Source organism: Hyaena hyaena, unplaced genomic scaffold (genome assembly GCF_003009895.1).
Source record: "Hyaena hyaena isolate Hyena2069 unplaced genomic scaffold, ASM300989v1 scaffold_446, whole genome shotgun sequence".
Classification (NCBI taxonomy): Eukaryota; Metazoa; Chordata; class Mammalia; order Carnivora; family Hyaenidae; genus Hyaena; species Hyaena hyaena.
Genome location: NW_024081081.1, coordinates 21,892 through 34,193, shown reverse-complemented (window position 1 = coordinate 34,193; position 12,302 = coordinate 21,892). Strand labels below are relative to the sequence as shown.

The following is a 12,302-nucleotide window of genomic DNA, read 5'->3' as shown; positions in this document are numbered from 1 at the left end:
AACAGAAACTTCCCAAGTTCAGAGACACTTCCACAGAGAATTAAGTACACTTCCATATTTTTTCTGTTATAAATTAAACCGAACATTTGCCATCATTAGGATCAAAGTAAAATCATCAAAAATTTATTTTTTCACACTCTTGACTTAATTTTGCAATATAGTGGTAAAAAAAATAAATCCAAAAGAGAACTTTATTCTTTTCAACTTACTTAAGTATAATGGCAGAACAGCTTGCATTAACTCTCTCACTAGTAACAAATATAAACTTCAGAAAAATAATTTTTTAATTCCCTCTACAAAGGCAGGCAGGTAAAGGTGGGAGCAGTGAATCCACACTAGAAAGAAGAAAATGCATTTTCTGATATTTGCATTTGTGTTTTTTTTTTCACCTGAGAGCACTCTCCAAGGCAGGGCAGCATAAAGCAGCTAATGTTCTAACAACAACAACAATGAAAATTACTGACCTGAAAATTGGGATGCGATATATTCAGGAAAGGAGGAGGCAGAGAGTGTGGTCCTAAATCAGTGTGCTAACAGTGTTCTATTAACACCAGTGAAGGTTCTTTACTTCCATCTAAATTGAAACTATCTGAAAAAAATCTCAAGTAGTTTAGCAGAAACTAAGACCAGAAAAACTGAGAAAACTAAGGAGAGATTTCTGTTTCCAAACACGAGAGACTAGAGGCTGGAAACTGGTTCTAGTCAAGTTGTCTGAGACAGTGAGAATTAAGAAAGTCGCAAGCTCCACAATGTATCATTGAATATGGCCAGGGTATGATTTTAAAATATTGTATATATGAGGGGCGCCTGGGTGGCTTAGTCGGTTAAGCGTCCGACTTTCGCTTAGGTCATGATCTCGCAGTTCGTGGGTTCGAGCCCCGCGTCGGGCTCTGTGCTGACCGCCAGCTCAGAGCCTGGAGCCTGACTCCCACTCTCTCTGACCCTCCCCTGCTCTCTCTCTCTCCTAGAAATAAATAAAAATATTAAAAAAATAAATAAATAAAAAAATAAAATATTGTATATATGATTAAAAGAAAAATGTGTCCATAGTTATGAGAAAAATCCAAACTAGAACGGACTCAGAAATAACCCAGGATCTTGAACTTATTTAATAAAGGCATTAAAACAGATATTAAAAGTGTGATCAAGAATATAAAGGAAAATTTGGGCACAATAAGGAAATTCAGCAGAGAAATAGGTTATAAAAATGCCAGGTCTAAATTTTAGAACAAAAAATATGGTTAAAATGAAATATCCTGGGTAGATTTTACTGCACATTGGAGAGACAAAAGAGAAAAGATTTTTAAAAAACATACCTAAAGTATGGACCTGTAGAAAGATAAAATCTGAAAGCTGAGAAAAAAAGGCTTAAAAATTAAATACAGTTGCAGCAACCAGTGGGTCAATGTCTCTAACATATGTTTAATTGGAGTCCCAGAGAAATGAGAAGAAAGAATAGGTAGAAAAATAGTTGAAAAGATGATGGTCAAAGTTTCCCTAAATTCAGTGAAAACCTGCAATTATAGGTGGAGACAGTCGGTATACAAATGGACAAAGGCTGGATCATCTATAAAAATAGAAGTGTGTCACACAACCTTCTGTAATCAGTCCAGGAAATAAACCCCTTGGTTGCCAAGAAATAGACATGAAAGCCAACCTACTGCAAGACTTTGTGGGAAGCCATATTACTGTCTCCCGTAATAATTCAGGAAGCTAAACAATAACTTATGTAACAGTCACCCTCAAATGACCTGGACTTGATTAAAAACTGTCAGCTTTCCTAATTTTTGTCGCTCCTTCCAACTTAGGACCAACCAGAGAAAGTCAAACATGCACTCCTAAACATAAAACATAAAATGCTTCAACACTTCTAGTTAGTTGACCTACAGCTTTCTCATGCCAAGGATCTCCACTCAGGGCATACCTGAGCTCTCCCCTTTTCCCACCATATAAACCTTTCCCACTGTCCTGCCTGCCTTTGAGTGTCTGCCAAAATTCAAATGATGGTAGCTGACTCTCTTAACTATGGCAAGTATGTATGCCATTCAAAGTATGACTACTTTGAGTAAGTAAACTTCACTTATTCTCATTTGTTTGCGTTTTGTTCATTTCCACAAGATCTAAGGAACTCGTTACAGCGAAATAAAGCAAGCCATAGAAACTACTTGTGAAAGTGACTTGAAGTAGACATTATAATTATGTTCAAAGAATTTTTGAAGGAATCCATGATTTAAAAAATAGGAGTATGAGGGCACCTGAGTGGCTCAGTCATTGAGCATCTGACTTTGGCTCAGGTCATGGTCTCACGGTCATGAGTTCAAGCCCCACATCAGGCTGGCTGCTGTTAGCACAGAGCCCATTTCAGAACCCACTTCAGATCCTCAGCCCCTCTCTCTGCCCCTCCTTTGCTTGCATTCTTTCCAAAATAAACTAAACATTTAAAAAATTAAAAATGTAAATATAAAAAAATAGAAATATGATGACAATATCGTATCAAATAGAGATTATCAGTAAAAGATATTGTCAGAAAAGGTAAAAAACAAGACACAACAATAATATATCGACAGGTATTGGGCTTTAAATGCAGAGGTACAAATAGATGGGGAATAATAATGAAAAAGATGTGTCATGCAAATAGCAACTATAAGCAAATCAGAGTGACCATACTAATGTCAGACAAAATAGACTTAAAAACAAAAAGTTGTTACTAGAAATAAAGAAAAACATTTTATAATAATGAAAGTTTCAACGCATCAGGAAGATTATAGCACTTGCAAACATATTTGCATGAAATAACAGAACACCAAAATGCACAAAGCAAAAATAGTTAAAAATGAAGGGAGAAATAGACAATTCAACAATTGTAGTTGGAGATTTCTTTTCTTTTTCTATCCCACTTCCAATAATGGATACAACAACTAGGCAAATCAACAAGGAAATACAAAGCTTGAAAGCACCATAAACTCTCCACTGAACAACAACATAATATACATTCTTCTTATGTACACATAGAATATTTTCTAGGCTAGACCATATGCTAGTCCATAAAAAAATCTCAATTAACTTAAAAGTTTACAAAAATGTAAAATATGCTTTCTAATAACAATAGTATGAAATTAAAAATCATTTGAACAAAAATTTGGGAAAACTAACAAATATGTGGAAATTAAATATCACATTCTTAAATAACTTATATGGGTCAACAAAGAAATAAACACAAACCCAGAGAATACTTTAAAATAAATTAAAATAAAGATACATCAGACTAAAATGTATGGTATGTAGCTAAATTAGAGATAAATTTATATCAATAAATGCATATATTAAGAAAGAAGAAAGATCTCAAATTGATATCCTAACCATACACCTAGGACACTGGAGGAAAAAAACAGTAACTAAACCTAAATCAAACAGAAGAAAGGAAATAATATTACAAAGATTAGAGTGAAATAAAATAAATAAGAATAGATAAAAAATAAAATATATCAATAAAACCAAAAGGTGTTTATCTTTAAAAAGATAAACAAAATGGACAAACCTGTATAACAGCCTTGTTTCTGATACAGAAATGTATTTCTCAGCAAAGTGAAGCAATGTACTTGGATTTAACATATACTTTACCATATAGCTCTATCAGTTGAAAGATGAAAGCAGTTAGTCTAGTTGGAAGATGCACATACGTGCTTTCCATCTCAGTAACTTTTGCTCCAAACCCTTCGCAGGGAATTGGTCCACCAAGGGACATAATAATAGTTCCACTAATTTGGAAGATGAAACTTCCAAATGGCTACATTGAAAGTCTTATGCCACTAAACATAGGCTCATCTAGTGGCTGGAGTGACTGACTCTGAATACCAAACAGAAATTGGTTGCTTTTACCAATGAAAGCAAGAGGGGCTATTTCTTTAACCTTGCAACCAAAAGAAAGTATATTAAAGATGCAGACCCTTTGGGAATAAAGATTTTCTCTTCTCAGCTTTGTAAATATCCTTAGCAAGTTAAGGTTCTGGGTGAAAGCAATCAGAACAGAGAATATTTAGTAGGGGAAAAAAGTCGTAGATAATAATCATGACTTACTAATGAAGACAATAGTGATTTTGTATATTTTCTCTTTGCTTCTTATATGTATGCATATGTGTTTATTTGTATATGCCAACCACATTTTCTTTTTCCTTCTTTCTATTATTAGTTTACCTACAAGTTGTTGGAAGTTAACTTTACAATAGAACCTCTAGTTAACATAGTATTTATTGGGACTGTAACAGAGTTTGAGGAGAAATTAATATAGCTAAGCCATGGACATGATTACGTGTCTCCTCAATTGGGGACAAGGATGAAAATTTCTTTACTTGTAAAAAGGGTGGCTGAATCTTGTTAAATACAAATACAGGTTAATTTATTATTTTACCAGAGTTTAAACGTGTGCAAATGAAATCTGAACAATCAAAGTTGTAGACTTAGTCCATTATTGATGCATTAGCACTCAGCTTCTAGTAAATCTTTTATTGGCTTTGTGCAAATGAATCCAGGCCCATAAATTTTTTTTTTTTTTTTTTTTTTTTACTTTGCCAAATGGTACTAAAGTTTTGCCCAATAGACGGTGTTGGAGAGCACGAGAAGAGAACTTTGTTTCCTGATTCCAGTGGGCCAGTTTGGAAGGCTCTTGAACCGTGTGCAGCTAATTGCACCAGCCCCGAATCCTTCAGTGCGTGATGATTCTTCAGTCCACAGATCTTTTAGTGCATGGTGGTCACAGCCACCCATCAGCCAGTAGTTTCCTCCTACAATTCAGGTCCCTCTCCTTTCGTAGCAGAGTGGCTTTGTGAGATACCCCTTTCCTGACTAGCCTAAACAGATTTCCAGAAAGTTCCTAAGAGAAATTTTACAGCAATATCTCTTAGTACAGCACGATAATGACTTCATGCTATTTGGAGATCCATTTCTGTGCCCCTTCTAACAAGGTTGGGATCTCAACCCTGGGATCATGAGACTGTCTTCTTCATCTCAGTCCTAGCATTGCTGGATGCTTCTTGTAACTGGTATTCCTGTGTTTTAAAGATCTCTTTATTTCTTATATTTTATTCTAGTCCCCATTACAATTGGTAACTCCTTATGTTAAGCTTTCCTTGTTCAAATTATCATATGGTTTCTTTACATTAAGTAAACCTAAACTAAATCAGTGTCATGCCTTATTTTTTAAAAAATATTTCATTGGTATATCACCATAATGAATTACTTTGTATTTTTTATGGTGGGCCCATGTATAGTTTCATCTGTTTGAATCATACTTCATAAGATCAAGATAAAATACCCATATCTTTCCTCTTGCTTTTGTCAACTTCCTTCCAAAAGTGGTTTATATGATTCGGGTTGATAACATTTCTAATTCTTTGGAATAATCAGTAAATTATATTGACCTTATAAATAGGCTAACTGGAAAAAATGTAAATCATTAAATAAAAAATGATTTTCAGTAAGCATAGGATAAAGTTTTCATGGAGGAATCAAAAAGCTCATTATTACTATTACTATTTGATTTCCTTCTTCAGTTTTTCCTGTTTTATCATTGTCATTTCTTGCACTGTTTTCCTCTATTTATATCTTGTTCAATGTTCACTTTGCACTACAAGAATGTATATACTGTTGCTTTTGTGTGTCATCTCTTACAAACATTGATTAAATCAGGTTGATGGCCAGTTCCATTCAAGTTCCAACATATTTCCTTGAGTTTTCTGCTTCATCTATCAATTATTGAGAAAAGAATGTTTAAATAATCAATTATTTTAACAATTTATCTATTTTTCATTTCTGTCCATTTTTGACTCATGTAATTTGAGGTCTGTTTTTAAGTTCATACACATTTAAAATTGTTATTCTCTCCTGGTGATTTTACTTTTATTCATAATGAATATCAATTTGTTCTAGAGAGACTGTAAAGTCCATGACAATGATGAATGGCTTACACTTATAAGTTCTAGACACTGGGAACAAATTCTTTCTATGTCTAATGGACTGATTTGTTCTTTTATGAATAAGTCTGTATTTACCAAGATAATACGACTTTTAGGAATGCAAATCATTTGTAGACTTCATTACAAACAAATTTGCTGGGGCTCCTGGATGGCTCATTTGTTAAGCTTCCAACTCTTGGGTTCATCTCAAGTCATGATCTCAGTTTCATGAGTATGAGTCCTGCAACAAGGCTCTGTGCTGGCAGCTCAGAGCCTGCTTGGGATTCTCCCTCTATCCCTCTCTCTCAGCTCCTGCCCCACTCATGCTGTCTCTGTCTTTCTCAAAATAAAATAAACTTAAAAAAACCAAATTTGCCTACTTTTAATCTAATTTAATAAACTTTCATGATTTTTCCAGCATTGGAAAAGGGCCTGCAACTTTGGCAAATGTAAGTTATCTACATGGCACCATATATTCATTATATTTGAGGCCAACATTAACAACTTACTACATTCAGGTTATCAATAAAGCATTATTTGCTTTGTTTTTTAAATTACACATTTATCTCTCATGGTTACTCCTAGGAAGTAGGAAGCAGAGCTAGATGTTAGGTATGTCCGGTATATACACAAGGTATATGGAGATTTATGTTTTTCGATAGTTTACTGCATAGATGAATCACATATATTTGCCTAATGTATTGAGCAAAATTTAAGGCAACTCACCATATCTATTATTTCTTCTGTTAAAAGCTAGTCTAAATAAAAATGCTTTAATTTCAAAGTATTTGTTGATTCACTACACAGAAATCAGGAAAACAAACAAAAAATCAATAGAAATTGGAGGGCAGTGTAAACGAAGGAAGAAAAACAGCATTTCAGACATGGGTAATATCTGTAATTCTATACATACTTATAATAAATTTTTATGAATTATAAATTGATGATAGAAATTATAAATTATAGAATTATAGACATTATTACATGAAGCTCCAGCAATTGCATTACTAGGTATTTATCCAAAGGATACAAAAACACTAATTCTAAGGGACACATATACCCCAATGTTTATAACAGCACTATCAACAAAGTATGGAAAGAACCCAAATTTCCATCTCTTGATGAATGGGTAAAGATGTGGTGTGTGTGTGTGTGTGTGTAATGGACTATTACTCAGTTATTAAAAGAATGGAGTATTACTTGGCAATCATAAAAAATGAAATTTTGCCATTTGTAACAATGTGGATGAAACTAGAGGATATTATGCTAAGAAAAATTAGTCAGAGAAAGACAAATATCCTATGACTTCACTCATGTGTGGAATTTAAGAACCACAACAGACAAACATAAGGGAAGGGAAATAAAAATAAGATATAAACAAAGAGGCAGACAAACCATAAAAGATTCTTAAATACAGAAAACAAACCGAGGGTTGATGGAGGGGACGTGGATGGGAAATGGGCTAAATGAGTGATGGGCATTAAGGAGGGCACTTGTTGGGATGAGCAATGGATGTTATTTCTAAGTGATGAATCACTAAGTTCTACTCCTGAAATAATTATTACATTATATGTTAACTAACTTGGATTTAAGTAAAATTTTAAAAATAAAATAAATAAGCAAAACCCTGCATTCTTTACTCAGGTTTCACCGGCTCTCTGAGCATGCCACTAGCCCCTTCTCCTTGTCCAACACTTACTTCTGTTTCATTATAATGTTAAAGTCTCCACCCTAGGGGGAACACAACCTTCATTAACATAGCATAAAGGGATTGTATAAGGCATGTTTTCTCAGGACACCTGCACAACCTTATGCCTGACTTTACATGTGATGGCAAAGCTCCTCTTTCTGACTATTCACCTTAAATCCTAAATAAAAAGAAACTGCTCACTCCTGCTTGGGCTTTGGAAGCTATTCCCTGTGATCTTATTTGTTACAAATAAAGTTTGCCTTTTGTGACCTCACCACCTGGTATAGTCTCTTTCTGTAACTCACCAAGGAGCAAACTCATACTGGTTCAGCTACGGCATCATCAAATGAAAATGGTTAAATTTATTTTAAAACAAAACATAACTCCAACCCTTTGTCTTCTGACATGTGAACCCTAAGTCAGGTGATGATAGAAAGTAACATAAGAAAAGTAAACAGACGGTAGAAGTCATACCTGAAACTGTTGTTCAAGAGGCTTCATACTTCCTGTGCCATTATAACCATAAACTCTAAAATTAGGAGGTAAAAAAGCCCTGTAAGATAAAGATATAAAGTATTTAGTGGAAACTTTGTTTCCTAAGCTCCTATTTTGATATGTATTCTATTGCATTTATTATAGAAAGGTGGGTAAACAGAGTCAGGAGAGAAATAGAGATTCCTGAATACATGGACTTTGTTCTAATTTTACTCAAAAATCCTGGTGTCCAGACCTCTCCTTAATCACCTTACTGTCACACTGTCCTTCTAGGATGTTTTTTTAAAACACAATAGGCAAACTTTGTCTCAGGTTATTTGTACTAGTTGTTACCCCTCCCTGGGATATTCTTCAATATAGCTCTTTGTCTCATCTATTTCAGGTGTTTGCTTACATATCTATTTCTCAGTGAGGTTTATGTTGGCAAATTTATTTCTTAAATGCACTTTCCTAGCTATCAAAACATAGGATTTCCAAACAATACTTCTAACTTTGCTCTTTATTTTTGCTTACACATTTATCACCTTCTAACATTATTCCTAATCCACTCATTTATTATATCATTATTAGTCTCATTTGATAACAATATAAGCAGATTCTTGTCAATTTGGTTTACTAGTGCATCTGAAGCACTTAGGAGAATATCTGTAAAATAGCAAATGGTCAATAAATATTGAACTAATGTGACAAGAGTTCAACAGATTAGATGGAGATCTCAAATTATAATATATTATTTGTAAATGTGGGAAGAATAGGTTTAATTAAAAGGCTCTATAGAGAGAAATGGTAAATGTAGATGTCCCATTTTCATTTTCCTAATAAGCATAATATAAAAAGATTTGTGATTGCCATGGCAGTCTGGATTTGTTGAAGAAAAAGTTCAAAGAGCCAAACCACTGACAATAGAGCAAAAGTTTTTGCATTTTTGTCATACTGAAAAAGAATATGACCCACAGTGGGGTGGGGTTCCAGGAAATACACAAATTCTGAGCTGAAGTTCTCATAAGGAGATTTAGGTTGTGATACACAAGTGGCATTTTGACAAAGAAAAAATAAAAAGGCTACCTGTCCATGTTAGGTAAAGGAGAAAGCTACTGGGATGTCTAGAAACAGGTAGAACCCTGGTGTCATGTATGTCTGGAATGAAAGTCCCTAGCTTTAGAGGTGTATCAAATACAGAGCTTCTCTCCTGTAAAATCTTTAGCCAACGTTTAAAATTGTGTGGAGTGGTCAACGTTTCTGAAAATAAAAGCAAATATATATTGTTTATATTGATGATACAGAATCAATAAGTTCTATTTAAGTCCATGATAAAAGCAAAGAAAAATCATATCTGATGTTTTTAAAGACTAGTGAGAGACAAAATAAAACCTTCAGGGTATTAAGATGAAAAAGAAAAAAAAAGATATTACCTTCAAAGAAACAGCAATAAGATTGACAATCAACTTGTCAATAAAATGAAGAAAGTCAGAAGACAACAGAATGATGATTTTAAAAGGCTAAAGTCATTTATAAAATGTCATCCTAGAATTTATTCTAGCAAAAACGTTAAGAGTAGGGTTAGGTAAAAATTTAACAATGAAACAAACCAATATATTTAAAAACAAGCAGACCTGCAGCAGAAATATGGAGAATTCCTGAGAGATATAGAAATTAAGTGCAAATAGAAATGGAAATGTAGAAATAAATGGAGAGCACCAGAATGAGTAAATTTGTACTTAAATATAAAAGAATATTGACTGTAAAAAAAAATAATAGTAACATCTCATTGGGGCTTAAAAGTATGAAGGATTATAATGTCTGAAAAAATAATGAAAACATAGAAGAAGGCAAGTGGAATTGAGATTTTTAATGATCTGATAATACAGGGCAACTGATGAAAGCAATAATGCATATTAGATTCAATAACTCAGAGATTAATAAGTTAATCTAGAGAAACTACTGAACAAATAGAAAAAGGATGTATAACAAAGAATTTAATTGAGGGGAAATGGTATAATATAAAATGGTAGGTTCATTAAAATGAACACAAAAAAATAAAGAATATAAGATAAAATGCACCAAAGAAATGCACTGGTCTGTGACCAGTGGGATCAAAGTGACCCAACAGTTAACTTGAGCCTTGGATTTCATGAGAATGAGATATCTTGTTCATATTTTGTTGTTGTCAGTTATTTAGAGTCAAACCACCTTCTTCTGTGAAACTATGGGGCCTCCCGAATATTGTTCTAGTTTTCTTCTTCCTACTGTTGCAGTGCAGTGTATCTTTTCTGAAATAAATGTGAATTTTATAGTGATAAATCTTTTTTTGAATCCTTTCAGTCATACAACAAACTGTAATTTCTACACAGACAATCTTAAAATTTGGACATAAAATAATTCTAAATAAAATATTAATGAATGCAGTTGATTAAGTAATATGTTAAAACCCAGTAAGATTTATTCCTGGAATAAGGATCAATTTCATATTAGAAAGCCAATTACAATAATTAAAACAAAAAAATGATCATCAACAGATGTAGAATTGATCAATTTAACATCCATTAACAATGGAAACAACAAAGAATGAAGTGAATGTCTTTATGACTGAAAATATCATTTTTAATGATGAACACTGAAATAGTTCTATTTGACTTAGTGAACAAGGTAATAAGGTACTCTGCCTCAACTTCTATTTATTATCATATTATTCTGGTGGTTCCTTGCACCCAGCAGAAAACTAGGAAAATAAATAAAACTCCTATGCATTAGAAATAAAGAAACAAAACTGCCTTTATTAGATGATGATGATAGAGTTATAAATGTATCTAAAAACAGATTAATTTTTTTGAACTCTCCAGAGAATTTCCTGGAGAGTAAGCTTCCTGATAGATATTTACTATATAAGAATTGATTGTGTTCCCATACACAAGTAACACATTTAGAATATAAAGCTTTTCAAATGTGAGTTTTTCAATAGCCTCAAAAATATGAAATACTTAAAAAGAAAATATATAAATAACTGTGAAAAATCTTGAAGGAGAATGTCATAAAAATATATTAAGTAGTATTAAAATCTGAATAAAAGGACAGATATACCATGTCATACACAGAGAAATACTTCTGTGTTGTTGTTTTTTGGGGGGGGCAGGGTTGGTATTGTATCATAAAATGATGAGTTCTTCCAAAAGTGCTGTGTTGATTTAAAGAAGTCGCAATCAATATCCCGGGATATTTCTTTGTGGAAGAATTGATTCTAAAATATACGAAAATAAGTACTAAGAAAAATCAGACCTTAACTTTAAGCTATCAAGATTTATTACAAAGACATAAATTGACCAAAAATTTTAATACAGAGTTCAGTAATACATATATCCTTATATATGGAATATATACAGCAGTCATCACAGATATATATAGAAAGAAGAGTTAGTAAAATTGATATTAAAAGTCATACCAAAAACTAAGTTACTCATCTACCTCACAGCATGCTCTAAAGCCAATTTCTTATAGAATAAAGACATAAATATAAAAGGCAAAACTAAGAATATTTTAGGACTGTGTAACATTTACTCATGGTCTTGGTGTAAAGGAGGATTTTTTCTACAAGATAAAACTATAATTTTCATAAAGGAAAAATTCTCTTTACTAAAATACCATAAGTGTGGAAACAGAAGGCATAGAGTAGGAGGAGTTATTTGGAAAACACACCATGAACTAAAGACTTCTGGCCAAAAAAATTAAAAGAATTCCTAAAAATAGGAAACAAAAGGTCAGATTGAAGATGTCTTTTTTAAAAGTGTAAATGTTGATATCTAGGCAAGATGGCGGAGAAGTAGGGAGCTCCGTACCTGCACTCGTGCCCAGGTATCACATGGAAAAGATCTGAAGCCATCAGAAACCGTACCACACCCAAGAGATTGGGAGAGAAAGGACGCAGACTCCACTGAGAAAGCCTTCTAACGGCTACCTCAAGAAACAAGCCAGAGTACACAGGGTGGAGAGTCCCAAATATCACTACAAATAGGAAAATAAAATAACCAAGGTCCCAACAAGAGAGACCAAGAGATACCATTCAAAAAACACTCTCTGAAAGGATAGGCCCTGGACAGTCAAAGAGTCTTCTTGGATATAGCAGTGCTCATAGAAACAGAGAGCATAACAGGTCTTTAAAACCAACAAGAGCC

The 12,302-nt window shown here is 33.3% G+C and overlaps 1 protein-coding gene across 1 annotated transcript in view; it reads right to left on the bottom strand.

The window, feature by feature from the left end:
• ADAM2 (ADAM metallopeptidase domain 2) overlaps positions 1 to 12,302 on the bottom strand; it is a 111,110-nt gene that overhangs the window by 84,261 nt on the left and 14,547 nt on the right. The window contains exon 4 of the mRNA XM_039253398.1: positions 8,116 to 8,194. Within this exon, the coding sequence (XP_039109329.1) occupies positions 8,116 to 8,194 (79 nt within the window). The remainder of the gene's footprint in view (positions 1 to 8,115; positions 8,195 to 12,302) is intronic.